The 19,683-nt window shown below is 43.2% G+C and overlaps 1 protein-coding gene across 2 annotated transcripts in view; it reads left to right on the top strand.

The window, feature by feature from the left end:
- Cp (ceruloplasmin) overlaps positions 1-19,683 on the top strand; it is a 46,137-nt gene that overhangs the window by 15,283 nt on the left and 11,171 nt on the right. For both annotated transcript variants that reach the window (XM_046431669.2, XM_046431670.2), the window contains exons 6-18: positions 444-615; positions 3,116-3,255; positions 4,188-4,340; positions 4,993-5,207; positions 7,465-7,615; positions 8,954-9,166; positions 10,196-10,403; positions 11,870-12,009; positions 13,079-13,207; positions 15,448-15,554; positions 16,976-17,192; positions 17,629-17,768; positions 19,055-19,217. In XM_046431669.2, coding sequence (XP_046287625.1) covers positions 444-615; positions 3,116-3,255; positions 4,188-4,340; positions 4,993-5,207; positions 7,465-7,615; positions 8,954-9,166; positions 10,196-10,403; positions 11,870-12,009; positions 13,079-13,207; positions 15,448-15,554; positions 16,976-17,192; positions 17,629-17,768; positions 19,055-19,217 — 2,148 coding nt within the window. The remainder of the gene's footprint in view (positions 1-443; positions 616-3,115; positions 3,256-4,187; positions 4,341-4,992; positions 5,208-7,464; positions 7,616-8,953; positions 9,167-10,195; positions 10,404-11,869; positions 12,010-13,078; positions 13,208-15,447; positions 15,555-16,975; positions 17,193-17,628; positions 17,769-19,054; positions 19,218-19,683) is intronic.

Here is a 19,683-nt window from a genome sequence, read left to right on the forward strand (position 1 = left end):
GAGATTGATCTCCCAAGGAAATTAGGCATAACCTGGGCTCCCTTATTACCCAGAACTCCAGACGCAACTGCTTGTAGCAAACATGCATGATTCTCAGGAGGCCCAGCAGGTACGGAGCTATTTTGTGAGAACAATAGTCTGTGCTCATTCTAGTCCTCCTTCTCCTGCCTCTACCTCATGAGATATGTCAGAGTCCCTCTTCCTTGCTTATCTATGGATTTGTCCTTTTTCCCTCCTCAAAAGAACTCCCCAGTGCCCTCCCACAGAAATTGGTACCACATTTTGGAAACACATGTGTTTAATGTCTCTAAGCTGTATGTGCATAAAAAGTAGATGTCTTTTTAAAAGTTTGAATTCTAAATAAAACTTGCAGCAGCATCTGCAGGGGAATAGGAGAGAGATACTTTTGATCCATTAATGAAGCCTCTTTGCTGTCCTCCCAGCCGGTTTGCAGGCCTTTTTCCAGGTTCATAACTGTAGGGAGCCCTCCTCCGAAGACAACATCCGGGGGAAACACGTGAGACACTACTACATTGCTGCTGAGGAAATCATCTGGAATTACGCTCCCTCCGGTATAGATATCTTCACCAAAGAAAATTTAACAGCTCCTGAAAGGTAATCCCCCAAAAATTATTATTTCAAAACATGCTCCATCCAAAATTTTTTTTAAATCATAAAGAACTGATTCAGCAAATTAAAATTTTAATCAGTATTGATACCAAATAGCTAGACTACTATTTATGCTGCTTGTTATAAGAGACTGTGTTTGAGAACGGACATTTGAGTCTATCCAAAAAAAATGGGTTCAAATGTTATGAAATGCTCAACAAAGTCCTAAGAAAACACTGAGTGCATTTAGAGACATGGATTAATTTTCTTTGCGTTTTTGAAAACAGTCTAGCAGCTCTGAATATGTCAACAATATTGTACAACATTAGACATATGCCCATTAGACATGCCACTACTGCCTATGCCCAGAACTTTCTTATCATCCCAAATGGAAACTCTGTATTCATTAAAACCCCCCATTTCATCTTTGCCATGACCCCTGACAACTCTATTCCACTTTTTATCCTTATGACTTTGTCTCTTCTGGGTGACTCATATAAGTGGAATCATACCACATTTCTCCTTTTGTGTGAGATTTATTTCACTTAGCGTAGTGTTTTCAAGATCTAGCCACATTATTGCATGTATCAGAATTTCATTCCTCTTTAAGATGCAACCATATTCCCACTGTATGTGTACACTGTATTTTGTTTGTTTATTCATTAGTTAAAGGACATTGGGGTAGTTTCTACCTTTTGGCTCTTGTGACTAATGCAGCTGTGAACATTGGTGTGCAAATACCTGTTCCATTTCCTGCTTTCTGTTCTTTTGGGTAGCCATCCAGGAGTGTGACTTCTGGACAGCATGGTAGTTCTGTGTTTAGTTTTTGAGGAACCACCCAGATGTTTCCCACAGTGGCTGCACCATTTTACACACCTAAAAGATGCATTCAAGGGTCCCAGTTTCTCCACATCCTCACCAACGCTTGCTGTTTTCTTCTTCTTTCAGTAGTAGCCTCTTGTGTGTGAGGAGATAAAGTGGTTTTAATGAGGCGATGGTTGGAGAATGCCATGAGATTATGCCCCTCGCCTGCCTTCTCTGTTCAGGCATCAGTGCCTCAGAGAAGTCCTGTCTGCCACCCATCTTACAAATCACACAGCAAGTTGGTACCTGGGCCTGCTGGCTCCACTCATGTCTGTGGCTCCTGAAGACTTGAGTCCCAGGCTCCCCTGACTTCCAGATGTGGCGACTCTCACAGCTCCATCTCCAACCCAGAAGGGTCTTCTTGTACATTTCAAATTTCTTAGTGACACCTCCACTTGGAGGAGTCCCATCCAACTCCGCACGTCTAAACCTGAATTCATTGTTTCCTGCATAGAACTGTTTCCTCCTCTCTCAGCGAATGACATTGCCAACTACCTGTGAACCCATTTGTCCACATGCTGGAGTCCAAAGCCTGAGTGCCATCCTTGTTTCCCTTGCTCTTCCACCAATCCCTCCTCCTCCCCCATCAAGCATTACCTTGGGGTATCCTAAATGTCTCTGAAAGCTGTCTAGTCCTCTCCTCCTCTTTGCCAATGTCTCTGAAGTCAACACCACCTTCCACTGAAAGCAACCCTCTGACTGGCCTTTCTCTTGCAGTCTGGCATGTTCCCACACACTCTCCAGGCAGCTGTCTGGAGGGTCCTCCTAAAACATTAAGCACCCATGCTTAAGTGCTTCAGCACTGCCCTTAACTAGGTCCTCTTACCCAGCCCTCATCTCTCCAAGCCTCTTTATTTACTCCTCGCCATGCCCTACATGTTTCGCTTCTGCTGTGTCCCTAGACCATCCCTGCTTTCTGAGCCTCCCTACAGGCTGTTCTTCTTTGTAATCACCTGCCCCATTCATCAGACCACACACATTTCATCTTGGTATCACTACTTCTCCTTTAGATATTTTAAAGAATCACTTCCCTGGGAGATCTGAGCAACCTAGGCCCCTCTGCATCGTGTCCCCAGCAAGAATGACTCCATGACACCCTGTGCTCATTGCATTTATTGTATCGAGATTGCTTCATAGTCACTCCTCTGATAAATGTCAGGTCCCTGTGGACAGGCATATCAGCCTGCATACTATGCATATCATCAGCATATCACAGGTGTCCTGGACAGAGCAGATATTCAACACATTTGCAAATGAAAGAAGAGATGAATGGGGTGCCTTTGTGCTAGTCAGATGCCCTTCTGGTGTTTAATTTCTTCATTTGTAAATGTGGAGGATGATTCCCACTTAGTGGCCTGTGGATTTCAGCAAATGAAAGAAAGTTTCCATCAGCTAGCTGGTGCAACTCTAAGACAAACTGCAGCTACTGTGTTTTCAAACACTTCATGACTAAGTACAAAGATTCTGTTGTAGAACAAATCATTAACTGTCAAGGGTGGACAAGTACCCTCCTGAACTTTTCATTTCAGGTGATGTTTATCTTGAGGCAGTGAACAGGATTTTTTTCTCATGTGGGCCTTATGTGAATACACACCTTCTGTCTCACTTCAACACCAGCTTCAGACCTTTTTTCTTTTGACAGTGACTCAAGGGTATTTTTTGAACAAGGTTCTACAAGAATTGGTGGCTCTTATAAAAAGCTGGTTTACCGTGAGTACACAGATGTGACCTTCACAAAGCAAAAGGAAAGAGGCCCAGAGGAGGAACATCTTGGCATCCTGGGTGAGTCTGCAGAAAATATGCATGGCTGGGGATACCCACCCCCAACCCAAGAAAGAACAGACTTCCATGTGAAAACTGGGCACTCAGAGAGTCAAACTCCAATAAAATGCAGCAACTAATGAGAAGGCCAGGCGTGACCCCAAGCCCTCTGCAGGTGTCCCCAGGACAGCCTCCAGATGTGCATAGTGGAAGACCAGAGTATGGATTCAGATGTCCTTCTTCTTCATCTGTTAGCTTCGGGGATTTTGGAAATGACTTAACTTTCTGTGCCTGCTTGACTCCGCAGTATGGGAACAATAATAGTGCTTACCTCATGAAATCATAGTGAGGATTAAATGAGCTATTACATGTAAATACTCAGAACTGCAGATAGAAAGCTCTCAAAGATCAGTTTGGCCATTCCGCAAAATATCTATGTACTATAGAACTATGTTTTTATTCCATAACTGGTAATAATATTAATTTTAGTGATAGAAAATCTGAAAGTGTCATCCTTTGTAACCAAACTAATAAGCTGCTTTGGGTGGTCATGGTTTACAGAACCCACTGACTCTTGGGACAAATGACACACATTTAGCCAGCAGAAGACTAGACTGAGGAGTATATAGTTACTTCAAATAAGTTTTTGTAGATGTGTAGACACTCAGTACAATTTTTCATGGATGTTGAAAGTCTATTATTAACTTGGGAAAAAAATGATAACAAATTTCATTACCCTGAAGTTGGATCAAAAAGTTCTTCTTATCTCTTCCTAATCTCACCATGTCAGATTGGCCATGAACTTTTTTAAAAAACCCAACTTTTCAGTTTGCCACAAATAAGCATGTTGCTTCCAGTGGTACTCGCTAGAGGACACTGCCGAAGAAAATAATGCTTATACATTTTGCACATTATATAGCAATGAAGTCCAATAATTCTCCCTTTGTTCCTAGGTCCCATCATTTGGGCAGAAGTGGGAGACACCATCAAAGTCACCTTCTATAACAAAGGACCATACCCCCTCAGTATTGAGCCAACTGGGGTGAGATTCAGCAAGGACAATGAGGGCATGTTCTATGCGCAACACTACAATCCCCCGACAGAAAGTGAGTATGGCCCCTTTCAACCAATCATCAGCAATGTAAAGTTTTACAAGACATCCAGATGCCCATTTTAGAATATTGGAAAAATATATGAAGGTATAACCAAAAATATACGTTATCCACAGTTCTATAGACAAGTACGATTACATTTTATATAATTCCTCCACTTTCTTCTATGCACTATAATATATATTTTAAATATGATCATGATAGTATATAAATATACTTATCATAATAGTTTTGCACCCAGAGTTTGTTCTGTTAGCATTATAAGTATTTATACATATAATTTTAATGATGCAAAATATACCAGCATATGGATAGCTTTGAGCTTTTCACTTTTCAAGGGTGACCAATGAAGACTGGTGATTTTGCCACCACTTGCAATGTGACCCTGGGCTGGTTATTCAGCCTCTCTGGCCTCAGTTTCCTCAAGTGTAAATTGGGGAGGTTTGAATAGTTCCACAATTACTTTCAGTTTTAAGCTTCTTGAATAAGTCACTCTAACCTGCTGATCTGACACAGGAGCACTAGTAGGATTCCATTCTCACTCACCACAAGGAACCTGGAAGTAGATTATCCTAAACTCAATTCATCATGTGGCTCTAGTGACAGTAAGAAGAACACTGACCTTCCTGCTGTGGCCTCCTCACAGGTCCACCTCCTCATCCAGCCTCCCATGTGGCGCCTAAGGAAACCTTTACCTATGAATGGACTGTCCCCCAGGAAGTGGGACCCACTTATGCAGATCCCGTGTGCCTGTCTAGGATGTATTATTCTGCTGTGGATCCCACGAAAGATATATTCACTGGGCTTATCGGGCCAATGAAAATATGCAAGAAAGGAAGTTTACATGCAAATGGGAGACAGGTAGGTCTAGTCAGAGGAAATGAAAATGATGTGTCAATCTCTAAATTATCATTATTTTGAGACAGTGAAGATTTCACATATAACTTTTATTCTCAATTTTTCTTAGCCTAATAAGATGTATATTAAGCAGAGATTTTCTGCTAATACGATTGTTAGAAGATGGGTTGGGAATGTGATCGTCCATAGGATCCCTGGTCTTTTATGATAAAAATAGACTTTTAACATGAACATTTTAAAAATCACCTACTAATGATAATGGTGCTGAGAATGAAACCCAGGGTCCCACTCATGCCAGACAAGTGTTCTACCACTGAGCCATACCCTAGTCCCATGTCTATATTTTTCTGTGGTGTTTTATAATACGTTTTTATTTCCCCTTCTTAATTGGTATAAATCAGTGACTTGATTTGAAGGTTTGATCAAATACAGAGGTTTTTTTTTTTTTTTCTTTTAAGGTTACTATAACATGTGGGCTTGTGGTCCTACAAGAATACTTCTATCAGAGAAAGTATAATGTATAGTAGGCCCTCAGTAGGAGATGTTATCAGTCATCAATGATCTTTTCCTAGATCATAAACTAATCAGAAGTTGTATTGTTGTCGTCGTCATCATCATCATCATCATCATCATCTTTTTGAATTCTACTCTTTTCTCTTTTTTATCTGGTATTTTTCTAAAAGTGGAAAGTTCCTGTAATTAGTTATTTGGTTATCTCAAGGGACATGTTCTATATGAAGGAGAAGACAAAAATTTGATCCTTCCGTTTTTTTTAAGTTTTCAAATTTGAAATAATTCAAGCTTCAATAATGTCTTTTTAAGTCAAATTATGTATTGTCAAATTTGGGGACGGATTTACCCATTCTAATAGGAGATAAATAGTTATCCTTTATTCTATTTATTTCTAGTTTATTGAGAATGTTTTTCTATTTATAAAAAAAAAAGACAAATTACTTGAACTTCTCAAAAAAAAAAAAAAATCCTGTGCTAGGCACAGACTTCAGTGGTAAATCAAACATCTAAGCTGGTTTATAGCTGTAATAGATTTACAGTTTAGAGTTATGTGGGGGGAGGGCAACAAGAGGAGAGGAGATAAACAAACACAGAAAAATGAAAATAAATAACTTCAGGGAGTGACAAATGCTTTGGAAACCAAAATACAGTAATGGGGCAGTGAACCAAAACCTTGAGAAGATGGAGACGACATCTAAGGAGCTAAACTTCAGGCAAACAAACTCACAGCAGTCTGGGGGGACACAAAGGGAACAGGTGGGCAGGAACACTCCATGTTACAAAAATTTCATTTCAGATGATATTTTTTAAATGGAATATTATAGAAATTCTCTCTCTGAAATTAAAAAAAATGTTACCAGGACATTTTTAGGTGTAGTTACTATTTCATCTTATTTCCAGTGAAGCTTTTGAATCTGAAGACTCTGGTTTTTTCTCTTTATGCTGGTGGACATTCCTGCTACTATATCTGATGATTGTGTCTCCCCCTTTTTCAACTCCTGTCTTTCTAAAATCATTGCTGTATGTACTTCTCATCTTCATTTCTTCTGATGTATGGGCACTTTCTTCAGATCACCTTCCTTAACTCAGTTCTCGATAGGATCTAACCTTCAGGTCTCTGCCTTTAGTGGGTTTTACACTTTGATAATTGTGTTCTTCATATCAAGAGGAATCTTAAAGGAAAGACATGCAACTCTCTCTAACGTTTGCTCTCCTTTGCCATCTTCTAAATTCTTTTTTTTTTTTTTTTTTTTTGGCCCAGGGGCAGGAGAGGGCCCAGCTGGTTGGAGACTGTGAATCCATGCTCCAATTCATTGGCAGATTATTTAATCACTCAGGATGATCTATCTTTCAATCTGTTGCTTCCACCTGCTCTGCCTTCAGGAATTCTGAAGTTCTCATAAATGTGCATGCATCTTCCCTGACTTCCATCACCCACACGTATCCACCCCCCAATTTTAGTAATTTTTTTTGGAGTGTGGTTTCAATTGATGGGGGGCACGTGGGTAGGAAGGGAGATGAGAATCTGAAGTTTTAGCTGCAGAGAGAAACTCAGATTACCATACTGAACCACAACCCCATTAACAGACGCCAAGGTAAACCCTGGTAACCAACTGGAATTTCACAAGCTCTAGTTCACAAAGAGGAGCAGACATGTCTGTTCTTGCTTTAGCCTGTCTGCATGCACAGCCTTATGTCTGCCGCTTTATTCATTCTGCCTTCACCTCATTGTTCTTCTGATTTGCAGAAAGATGTAGACAAGGAGTTCTATTTGTTTCCCACTGTATTTGATGAGAACGAGAGTTTGCTCCTGGATGATAATATTAGAATGTTTACAACTGCACCTGATCAGGTGGATAAAGAAGATGCAGACTTCCAGGAATCCAATAAGATGCACTGTGAGTACCACATCCCCACCAAGCTCTGGGGTTATTTCAGTGTTGAATACATACGACTTTTAATTAAACCAAAATGTGGACAGCTTTGCTCATTAATATTCAACAAATGATTAAACAGTGCTCTGATGGTAATATCATTGGTTATTTAATATTTCAGTCAATTATCCATCATTTCACTTAACTCAGAATATAAGACATACAAGATATGCCTAGTAGATGAATAGTCCTGAAAGGGGGTCCCTATCAGCAGCCTCCACATTGCCTATGGACATGAAAGGCAAATCCTTAAGCCCAATCCCTACCCAGTAAATAGAAATTTGGTGTGTTAACTCCCAGAAATCTACATTTAACAACCCTCCAGGTCATTCTGATGTAGGCTCAAGTTTGAGAACTACTGGGTTGGGCACTTTTCTCACCCATGCCTCAGTAACGACAGGCTCATTTTATTATTCAATGTAAAAAGATATGACCTTTGCCCTATGATCTCATGATTTTCACTCTTGACTGAACATCACCTGAGGATCACCTACCTGGGAGCTTTAAAAACTACCAATGCCCAGAATAATTTTCATTTAATTGAAGCCTAGATTTGAAGATATAATGCAGTGTGTGTGTGTGTGTGTGTGTGTGTGTCTGTATAATTTCTTCTTTTTCTTTTTCTCTCGGTGTAATCCTAAAATATGATGGTTATGGTTAGAGACAGTGAGCTAATGTTCAAAAAGCCCACACCACTAATTTAGAACAGTAAAAACTATTGTAGCTCACAGAGGGAAAAAAAAAAAAAGTTAAGTTTTGGTTAGTTTGTTTACAGCTAGACTGGTTCTGGTCATACCACCTACAATCTATGAAATATGTTATTGATTCTGCATTTTTGCATTTTGCAAATATCAAAAATATTATCTATTGAAAATAACAGAAAAAATTCCTTGCATCGACTCTTCCCTGACGTTCAAGATGAGAATTTTCATCTAAGACAAACACATTCCCAGTGTATGATGTCCAGGAAGAGCAGTATTTATTCATAGGTTTAGGAACTCACTAAAGTGACCACAGAGAGAAGAAAGAATGGCAGCGGAAACCCACTGTTCTAGCAGGAAGAACAGGGAGGTCCCCAAGGTGCCAGGGACACAGCACAGAACTCTGAGGCCTTCAGTTCTGCTCCTTTAGTCAGGGAAGTGCTAGGGATGACACAGACACTCCTGACACATAAAGAACAGACAGGCTTGAATGGGGCTTTTAAAAAAAAAAAAAAAAAAAACAACACATAGTTGGGTTTGGAAAGTCAGAGACTGTCATAAAATAAATTGCTCTCAATAGGATATTTCCCAACTTTTACAGCGATTAATGGATTCATGTATGGGAATCTGCCTGGTCTCAATATGTGCCTAGGAGACTCAGTCGTGTGGTACGTATTCAGTGCTGGAAATGAGGCCGACGTACATGGGATCTACTTTTCAGGAAACACATTTCTGTCAAAAGGAGAAAGAAGAGACACAGCCAATCTCTTCCCACAAACGAGTCTGACACTTCTCATGCAGCCTGACTCGGCAGGTTCGTGTGCCTAGAACCAAGATAAGACTCTGTTAGGCTGATTCGTGTAGCCAAACATGTTGGGTGGTAAAGTCACCCTGGCTCAAGTCTCCCAAAGGTCCTTCCTTCCTTGAAAGGGTGTGTAAGGAATATATAGACCTGCGTATTCCCTATCTACTGGGGATAAAAGGGGATACCAGAGGAAGAAGAGAGGGGGCTCTGGTTTACTCCGATTCCACACAGAAGAGTCCTCAAGCAATTTCCTTTTTAATTCAGGTCCTCTTGAAGGTAGCTGGGGAGGCAGAGTAGCAGGGTGGCTCCCACAGAGCTCCAACGCTGAGCTTTCCATAGGGTCTCTGGAGCCTGGATACACTGCTTGCCCTGTTCTCCGCTAGAACTGCAGCCATGCAAATTCAGACAGCGACCAGCCTTGCTCTGAATGAGCCAACCAAACTGAAACAACCCAGAAAGAATTTTAATCAAGATACGAAAATATGCTAATTTATTTCAGGATTTATTTGGCTCATTTTGTGCCACTAAAACTCAAAACAGATGCAGTGACTCCCTTTTTATTCTTTTGACAAGTAGAAATACATGGAATAATGAAAAAAAAAAGGGAGATAAAGTGTCTCATGGAGCTGAAATTCTATCCCAGGGAGACAGACACTAAGCAGTCCTAAGAATACATCCACATCAAGTGGTTATAAGTACGGGCAGAAGACTAGGGCAAGGAGGAGATGGCGACCTGTGGAGCAGGAGCCAAGACTCCCTCAGGAGGTGACAATTAGGGAGAGACATGAATAATGTGAGCATGTGCACCATGTAGATATCTAGGGAGAAGCTTCCAGGCAGGGGAGGTGGCCAGTGCAAGGGTATCTGGGTGGGCACATGCCAACCTCTTCTAAGAACAGCTAAGGGGCCTGCAATAGAGTAAACAGCAGGTGACGCCATCAGAGGTGGGTGTCAGGTCCTCTAACCGGGTCACAAGAAGGGCTTTGGCATGGATTTGGAGTAAGGTAGGGAGCCACCTTTTCCTCTCTCCCACTCCAGGGACCTTTGACATCGAGTGCCTTACGACCGACCACTACACAGGTGGCATGAAGCAGAAATACACTGTGAGCAGCTGCACACAGCAGCCCGAGGATCTCACCGGCTACCTGAATGAAAGAACCTACTACGTGGCAGCCCTGGAGGTGGAATGGGATTATTCGCCACACAGGGCATGGGAGAAGGAGCTGCATCACTTACAAGAGCTAAAGTAACCCGCCAGGCTTTCATTTCCACTTTGTGATTTTAGGTTTCCTACCAGAGGAGAATGACACCAACTTTTAGAATCAGAAGCCCTTGGGTTCAGCAATACCAACCCAAACAACAAAAGCCTCCTAAGAACCTGTCCTCATCTATTGCTGCTTAATTTTCTCATGAGGAAAACTTCCATTATTTTGTTATTTATTTTCAAACTAAACCAAAATTAGGGGCCAAATTCAGAGCTCACTGTTAACTTTATTTACCAACTATTGGCTGCTTGTTTTTCTTTCCAAATTTTACTTTTAATGCATTTTGTATTCCTAAAACTGTTAGGTATGCAAGAGTATTTTAAATGCCTGATGGCAGTCTAGGAACTCTTTCCTCCCAAGAACTTATAGGAAAATATGGTTCAAAACCATTAGCGATGTGTGCTGTATGGGAAAAAAAGAATAAATTTAGTGTGCATAACGAAGTGAAAGATGGCTACCAGAGCTTCCAACACCCGTTCCGAGCAGCATCACCTGGCACCCTAGTAAGCATTGTGCTCTCCTCTATATCAATTACATCTTGCACCGTCTGGATGATCTGGTCTGAGGACTGGGCTCTGCGTGGATAAGCAGATCCAGGGTGCACAGCACAGAGGAGAGCCGTGGTGGGCAGCACGGGCTGGTCAGTTTGACTGTGATGGCAACTGTGGTTTTCAGAGGAGTAAAAGGTTATTTTGGTGACTGGGATTAAATTGTTAAAAAGCTATGCAAGCCAGGTGTGGTGGCACACGCTTGTAATCCCAGCAGTTTGGGAGGCTGGCGCAGGAGGATTACAAGTTCAAAGTTAGCCTCAGCAATTTAGTGAGGTCCTAAGCAACACAAAGAGACTCTGCCTCTAAATATATTATTTTAAAACACAGGGGTGCTGGGGATGTGGCTCAGTGGATAAGCAATCCTGGGTTCAATTTCTAGTACCAAAAAACAAAAAGACTATACAGGAGTCATGAGGTGGCCATGAAAATTTTAGGAACAGGGAATGATTGGGAAAAGGTGCCATTGCAGCTTCTAGCATCCAGAAATGTGGCAGTAGCCTGAGATCCCATCACTGACCGAATCTGGACTCATACAGCTTTAGGCGGCACGGAAACCTAGGGATGATCTGTTGAATTCCTCATTTTAGGGGCAAAGAAACCGTGGCTCCAACAGGTCATGATGAGATGGAGGTAATGTAGCCAGTGGCAAAGTGAGGTCCAGGATCAGGGACGCCACCCAGATGGCGAGGTGTGCTGTCTGCCACACCATCTAGCTTTAAAGCCTTGGTTTTTTTTTTTTTTGTTTGTTTTACTGGGGTGGGAAATGACTAAAAACTGCCACATTACTTTAATAAAACTATACTTTTACTCAAAATTTAAAACTTAAATACAACTTCCATTTTCATTAAAACAAATACTAACCTGTTTTTTGTTTGTATTTTTTTTTTTTTTTTTAGTGTTTCCAATGCATTTCTAGATAAGGGGGAATTTTACATAGGCTCAAAGTACAAGAAAGCTGTGTACCGGCAATACACGGACAGCACCTTCCGAGTCCCAGTGGAGAGAAAACCTGAGGAAGAGCACCTGGGGATTCTAGGTAGGTTCACGCGCCTCCTGTCAGAGGGGCGGCAAGCCATGTCCCTGGGTTCTATTTTCCTTTCATATATCACAGTTGTTCAAATCAAAATAAAAGGTTATTCAGTAAAAGAGAAGCCTATGCTTATTGAAGAGTATGGATAATAATGCATTATTGCTTATACTGGTGAACTTTTATGTATTTGGTATTTATCAAGTGAATTAATGAAGTTTTGGTGAAGTTCCTAAGAAGCTGCTTCCTAATGAAATTCCTACCCAAATTCTCCCTTTTATCCCCGCCCCCTCTCTCTCTCTCACCGAGCCATTTAATTTTTCAATTAAGATGTAAATGGTTAATTACAAGAACACCCCCACACACGGGAAAGCGAGTGTTACCATGCACAGGCAATGGAGAAGTTGCCCTGGACTGGTCAGGAGCCACCTGAAGACAAAATGCCTGACTTGACCACACCAGGCTTGGAAATGATCTCGAAAACCACCTGACACCTTCACCCCCCTCTCTCCCCAACATCAGAGTTTCCCTGGGGCTTGGTTATCCTCAGCCCCTAGAGCAAGACACCCAGAGGAAAATGGCATTGATGTCGGATGGCAGAAATTCTACCAGACAGGAAATGGTTGGGATTGGCTGGGGGGCAGGATGGGGAGGGGCAGCCCATCCTGTCAAATAAGAACCGTCCTAAACTCACTCTCAGGAAGACCCCTGGGGGGACCAGCTCCCCAAGATTAGGCACTACCCCTAGAACTCTGGGTAAGAGATTTACCATGGTCTCCAGAGGATAGTGAGTAATACAGGATGACCCCTGGTCATCAGCTCCCCTGATGAGGCACTACCCCTGGAACTCTAGGTAAGAGCTTTACTGTGGTCTCCATCTTTCCTGGAAGCCATTGCTGGTATTTTTACCCCAGAGCATCTGGTACGGGTGTAAATCTATGCTGGTACTAGCTCAAAGCCACAGGGGAGATCAGAGACCGCCTCACAGTGGGAAAGTCACCTGGTCTCGGCTTTATTACTAAGTTAGAAGTTTCCATCTGGCAGGGGAATAAGCCACTCTTCCTTTCCCTCTCACCAGGCCCACAGCTTCATGCAGATGTTGGAGACAAAGTCAAGATTGTCTTTAAAAACATGGCAACAAGACCCTACTCCATACATGCCCATGGGGTGAAAACAGAGAGCCCTCTGGTGACCCCGACACTGCCAGGTACTCACGGGGAGGAGCACCTTAGGGACATGGCAGCCTCCCCATGGATGGCTACTGTCACACAGGCATTTTTTCCAAACAAGTGTGACCTGAGGAAGTGAAGCAGGAGGTGGGGGCTCAGAGGGGACACGAGGAGTGTGTCTGCACGTGCACCGGTGTCCAAGCATGTGCTCCTACCAGGGCAAAGGAGCCAACAGGGAAGCAGGAAGAGGCTGCAGAGCTGCAGATCCTCCAGGGGAGTCCCAGACGCTCCCCCAAGCTCAGCTAAGGCATGCCTCAGGTGGCACCGACCCTACTACCTATGGCCGAGGTGTGTGGGCCTGTCTCCCATACAGGGTCAGTAGGGCCAGAGACTGCCGCTTGTCATTTTAACTGCCCCCTGTATCTAGTCCAGTACCCGGCATGACCTAGCTCAGAAGATGTTTTCTCCCATTATTTGTCAAATTGGCTTCTAGGAAAAGGCCGTTTTTTTTTCGGTCATTTGGGAGTGCTCAAATACACCAAATGAGAAAAGGAATAATTGCTCTGCAGAGTTGCTCTTGCAAATTTAGCGGGGACAGAAATTAAAAAACCCTGCCCTGGTGGTCCTCCTGCTCTTCCCCGGGAGGCGAGCAGATCGGAGGGAGCTAAATGGGGAGCAGCAAGCACTGCTGTGGAAGGCCCAGCAGGGTGAGGAGTCCCGGGTGCTGTTCTAGGGCCATCAGGAGGGCTTCTTTGAGGACGTGACATTGATGGGGACATCTAAATGGCATGAGGCAATGGTGCCCAGGTAGTTGTAGGGAAGACCCAAGGCCCCCGAGATGGGAGATGGGAGTGTGCCTGGCCTGAAAACAGCAAGCAGCCCAGAGGTGAGAGCCGAGCAAGCAAGGGACAGAATGTGAAGCAGGGACAGTGGGGCGGGACAGAGGAGGGAGGGCCAGGAGGCTGTGACTAAGACGGAGAGTCTATATTCTAAACACCTGTGCGAGGATCTGAGCAGAAGAAGGATGACTGACACCTTTTAGGGGGCGTTTTGGCTAATAGGTGGGCAGGTGACTCTTGGGGCAAAGGCAGCATCAGGGACCAGTGAGAGAACTTGTTTGATAATGTGGGTAAAAATTCTACCAAATCATCGTGATTTGGAACAGAGGAGAGCAGCTGAAAGGGTAAGAAGTTGGGGTACCAGTTTGATTTTCAAAGTGCTGCTAAAATGGCCAAAAAGGGGGCAAGAGGGAGTGTGGGGGAGAGAAGAGCCAGAGAGGACTCAGGTTCTGAGCATCAACCACGGGAAGAAGAAGGCCGTGGAAGGAGGAAGGGCTAGGGAGAAGGAAATGCTTCTGTGCAGCTTGTTGCAATAAGTAAAAGCCAAGGCGACAGTAAGGTGTTCAGGTGGTGAATCGACATTTTATATTTACAATAAAATTTTTGACATAAGAATAGTTAAAGAACAGGAAAAAGTCTTCCACATCCCTGAAGACCATGCTCAGTTCTAGCCTGCTCGCCTAGTAAAGGTCTGCAGGATTCTGGCAGGTTAGAGTCGATGGCATTTTTAAATATGCGAGTAAAGAGCACAGTCAAGATTGGTAGAGGGCACGGGGGAAGTTCAGGTCCAGGAGCAAGGACACAGGAAACCTTGAGGTGACTGGAAATGGAGATGGGACTGGAGAAGAGCCTGGGGATGTGGGAAAAGGGTAAGGGTTTGGCAAGGTAGGAGGATCTTCAGGGTGTCAAGGACCAGAATATGGTTATGCCCTGCATGGGACAGGAGTGGCAGAGGAGCCTTCGATGAGACAGATGGGACAAGACAGGAGGCCAGCAGGACTTTGACAAGTCGGAGGCACAGGAGTAGGGGGGCTGATCCTGAATCCTGGGCTCAGTGAGGAGGTGGTAGGAGGAGGGGGAGAGGAGGGCCACACAGAGCCAAGGGAGTCGAGTAGGACAGTCACACACAGACATGACCCCAGGAACAGGGCTGCCCCTGCGAGACAGCCATTTGGCATCTGAGGGAAACATTTCAAGCTAAGAGGAGTTGCAAAGCTTCTTCAAATGAGGATACTGGAACAACCCCCCCCCCCCTCCTGTCTGAATGACAGCAAGTGTATCATCAATAGTTAGTTCCTAGTTGACACACAAAAATGACATGAAATATATCTAACAGTCAGTCTTACAACTAAATGCCTGCAAGGAGTTTTGAGTAGTATTACCCTGACATTCCAGTTCCTGGGTTACTACTATCAAGACTTAACTCCTGATTAATTTAGGTGAAATTCGCACTTATATATGGAAAATCCCAGAAAGATCTGGAGCTGGCACAGAGGATTCGCCCTGTATCCCATGGGTTTACTACTCCACTGTGGACCAAGTTAAGGTAAATGTTAAGTCATTTGGTGTTTTGTGACAACCCCCCCAAACACACAATTGAAGGAAGAAGAGTGTTTTCCTGGGCTCAAGTTCTATGTTAAACAGGAAAATAAGTATTCAATCTGTATTAGTTTGGTTTATTTGTTTGTAAAGATAGTTATAATTATCCTAGTATTGCCGATTATGGAGAATACTTATAGAAATTAAGTTATCGATCAATGTTGTATTTTATTTCCCTTTTGGCTTGAAAATACGTTGAACTCAAAGAGCTGGTACATGGTTTCAGCACTCTTTCCAACCAGATAATATAAAAGCTGATCTCAGCAGTCATTCACAGAGTAGCTGAAAGTGCTGTTTGATGAAACATTTCAACATTTGTTCAAATATTTGTTTTGTAGAAATAAATCTCTAGTCCAAATCTTTTCTGAGTTTTGGTGCTGCATACTGGGCGCCTCCCCCAGGGCCTTAACACTCAGCCACTCTAACATGAATGCTGGGTCCTTGGCCTCCTTCTGCATGTTCCATCGTTAGCAGCAGCAGCACAGGCACCCAGGCCACAGATCTGGTGCAGAGGTGCTGACTTACCCAGCACCTGCCTCTCCCTGGCTCACCCAGACCATTCACCCTCCCATCCCCACCTAGAGCTCAATCCATTCCTTCTCTCCATCCCCATAGCTCAGGTTCTTGAAACTTGTCTCAACTACACCATGGCCTCCCAGCGTCCAATCTCTTCCCCTCCAAGTCTTCCTTCGCTTCACCTAAATGACTTAGAACAAATTTGCTGCCATTTTCTGTCTAGTTTTTCAGTGGTTTCCAATGATGCACAAGACAGAACCTTAAGTTCTCTACCATGATTCAGCCCAAAGACCCTTCAAGACCTATCCTGCCATTTCAGACGCCCAGCCCAATCCAACTGCTCACTGATGTGGCATTGGTGGTCTCCCTCCCTGTGTGCATCAATCTTCACTGCAGCTGAGACTACTCCCATGTCTACTCCATTTCTTCCATTTCTGTTTCCTTTATTAGAATGAGTTCCTAGAGGGCAGGAGCTTTTTGCCCACTCTTCCATGGATTTATAGTGAGTGGCCTAAAGTGTGGCTCATATTCATGAGTTCATGAGCCCATGGTGTAAACAAGCCCACACTGTTCATTTAGGATTCTTTTAAATCACTGAGCATTAGCTGAGCCAATTTTTGGCCTCTATGCACATCTCTACTTCCAAACCACTCACATAACCACCCTGTTGCTCACCACTGTTCCAACCTAACCACTTCACTGCAAAGTCAGTAAACTGGCATCGTCACGTTAGGCCAAGTCTACTAATTAAATGGGTCCTCCCCAGATTCCTGAGGTCAAGGGTGGTAAGACCCCAGTTTGCTGAAACCTGACTTATATTCCAGAATGACTGAAGTTTCTGCTTGTCCCCAGGATCTCTACAGCGGATTGATTGGCCCACTGATCGTCTGTCGGAGACACTACCTGAAAGTATTCAATCCCATAAAGAAACTGGAATTCTCCCTTCTGTTTCTAGTATTTGATGAGAATGAATCTTGGTACTTAGATGACAACATCAAAACATACTCTGATCACCCCGAGAGAGTAAAAAAAGATGACGAAGAATTCATAGAAAGCAATAAAATGCATGGTATAGTATGATACATTATTCTAAAACAAATATCCTCATTTTCACCCTTTGTTTCTTTCAATTATAATTAGGTTGGAGACTATTCATTTATTACATTTTAGGTAAACTACTTTTTCCTCACTTTGTGAGGTAAAATTCTATTGAAGGGGACTATATTTAAAATCATTTGCTAATTTTTCTCCCAATTCCAAAAATCTTATTTCCTTTTAATTAAATCCAATAGTAGGATTAAGGTTTTCTTCAGTGCAAGGTGATGAGAGAAGCATTAGTGTGACATAAGTGACCTTAAAATATCCATTTCCTTCATTTGTAGTGAAATGCATTCTATTGTATCCAAAAGACTCCCCCCACATTCATCTAATATCATATTATCTGTGAAATACCTATCGGTTTAAAATATTCTACAAGGTAACATGCATTCACGTGCTTTCCCCAGCTATTAATGGGAGAATGTTTGGAAACCTGCGAGGCCTCACAATGCACGTGGGAGATGAGGTCAACTGGTACCTGATGGGGATGGGCAATGAGATAGATCTGCATACGGTGCACTTTCACGGCCACAGCTTCCATTACAAGGTAAGAGCCACTGGTGGTCTTCCTTCTTGCTCTGTTTGAATATGGCTTCACAGAGAGAAAATCTTTCCTCACATGTATCTATGAAAAATTCAAAGTTTCATCTAAGCATGGTGGCGCACACCTGTGATCTCAGCCACTCGGGAGAGGTGGAGGAAGGAGGATGTCAAGTTCAAGGCCGGCAATTTAGCAAGACCCTGTCACACACACACACACACACACACACAAACCTGACAAAAGGACTAGAAATCCAGCTCAGCAGCAGAGTGTTTGCCTAGCATGTGTGAGGCCCTGGGTTCTGGGGGGGAAAAAAAAAAAAAAGGAAGTTTCAAAGAGTAAAAGGTATAGAAATTTCAATTGATACCAGGTCTTTGTTAACCTAAGTTTTCCTTGAAGTTTTTACTGAATTTTCATGGAGTTCCGCTCACACATTGCTCAGTAAGGCATTTGAGTGGAGTTGCTCTCAGGGAGGGCAGGAGTGTTCCCGTAATAAGCCAGAGAGCAGAGGTCAGGACCATCCTAACTTTTGCCCTGCAGTTCAAAGTTCTGAATCTTAAAAGGCCTGGGTGAGCAAGGTCATCAGGCAGATGTTAAGCAACGTCCCTCCACCGCAATCCTACTTCTGTTCTCCACCCAGTGCTGAAGTGCTGATTTCAGCAGGAACCAATGGCCCTTTTATAATATTCTTTTTTTTCTTTTTTGAGTTAATGTAGAAAATGTATGAACTACTAAAAAATCACCTTGCAGAAAGTCCATTTATAATCTGCATTTTGTTTTACAATGATCTATCTCTAGTGGACTTTTGATTCTATCCTTGCAGAAATACACGCAACTCCTGTCTCCAGTTACGTCTCTGCCTGGACTGGCCCTGGCCTGGGCGTCTCCATCAGCCTCCTTTTCTGCTTCCATTACTATCCTCCTTGCCCTAGAGTTTCATACACAGATGGTCTAGGGCAGGTTCAGGCTACAGCGAGGTTGGGGCTGCCGGGCCACAGCCTAGTTCCTCTGTATAGCTCAAATGCTATACAGAGGTGGGCCAGAGTCACAGTGCAGGAGGCCACAAGCAGTCCTGAGCTGGGCCAACACCATCTCATCTTTCCTCTGCACCCACTTGATGGCCCATGGTGCTGAGGGCTTACTAGAAACACACAGACCACACATCCCACGGTCCGGATTAAACACAGATGTGCAGGGACTCATTCCATTTTTCTAACATCCCCAGGTTCCCCAGTGGAAGACTGAGCCAACTCTTAATACATTATGTAATGTTTGTCATTTTTCTAATTAAGCACAGGGGCATTTATAGTTCTGATGTCTTTGACATTTTCCCTGGGACGTACCAAACCCTAGAAATGTCTCCCCAAACGCCTGGAATCTGGTTACTCCACTGCCATGTGACCGACCACATTCATGCTGGGATGGAAACCACGTATGCTGTTCTACCCAACGAAGGTAAATATGCAGCTGGAAATTCTAGAAGCCGTATTTAATGATACGTAAAAGGCCTTTTTGCCTAAATACTCCACCCAATATGAAGAATTTGTGAATTTTATGCCCTGATTTCTTCCTTCTCTACCTCCAGGCAGGAATTTACATGGCTCAATTCCTGATAGCCAGTGCTTGAACAGCACATAGGCTCTAAGCTGGTCCCAATCTGATGCAGTATAATTGTCCCTGAAGCTGACATAAGGCATTCACCAAGAAGTGAACCATGATTTATGGAAGACACATTTAGGATTTAATTTCTGGGCAGAGGGTGTAGCTCAGCGGTAGAGCACCTGCTCAGCTTGCATGAGGCCCTCAGTTCAGTGCCCAGCACTGCAAAACAAAAACAAAAGCACAACTTTTAACTTCTTTCCTAAAGGAAAACACTAACTTTTTTCTAAGTAATAGATCATCCTTAAGAGAAGTCTGGGAA

Source organism: Marmota monax, unplaced genomic scaffold, assembly GCF_021218885.2.
Source record: "Marmota monax isolate L192 unplaced genomic scaffold, Marmota_monax_Labrador192_F-V1.1 WCK01_AAM20220418_F8-fsc00022, whole genome shotgun sequence".
Classification (NCBI taxonomy): Eukaryota; Metazoa; Chordata; class Mammalia; order Rodentia; family Sciuridae; genus Marmota; species Marmota monax.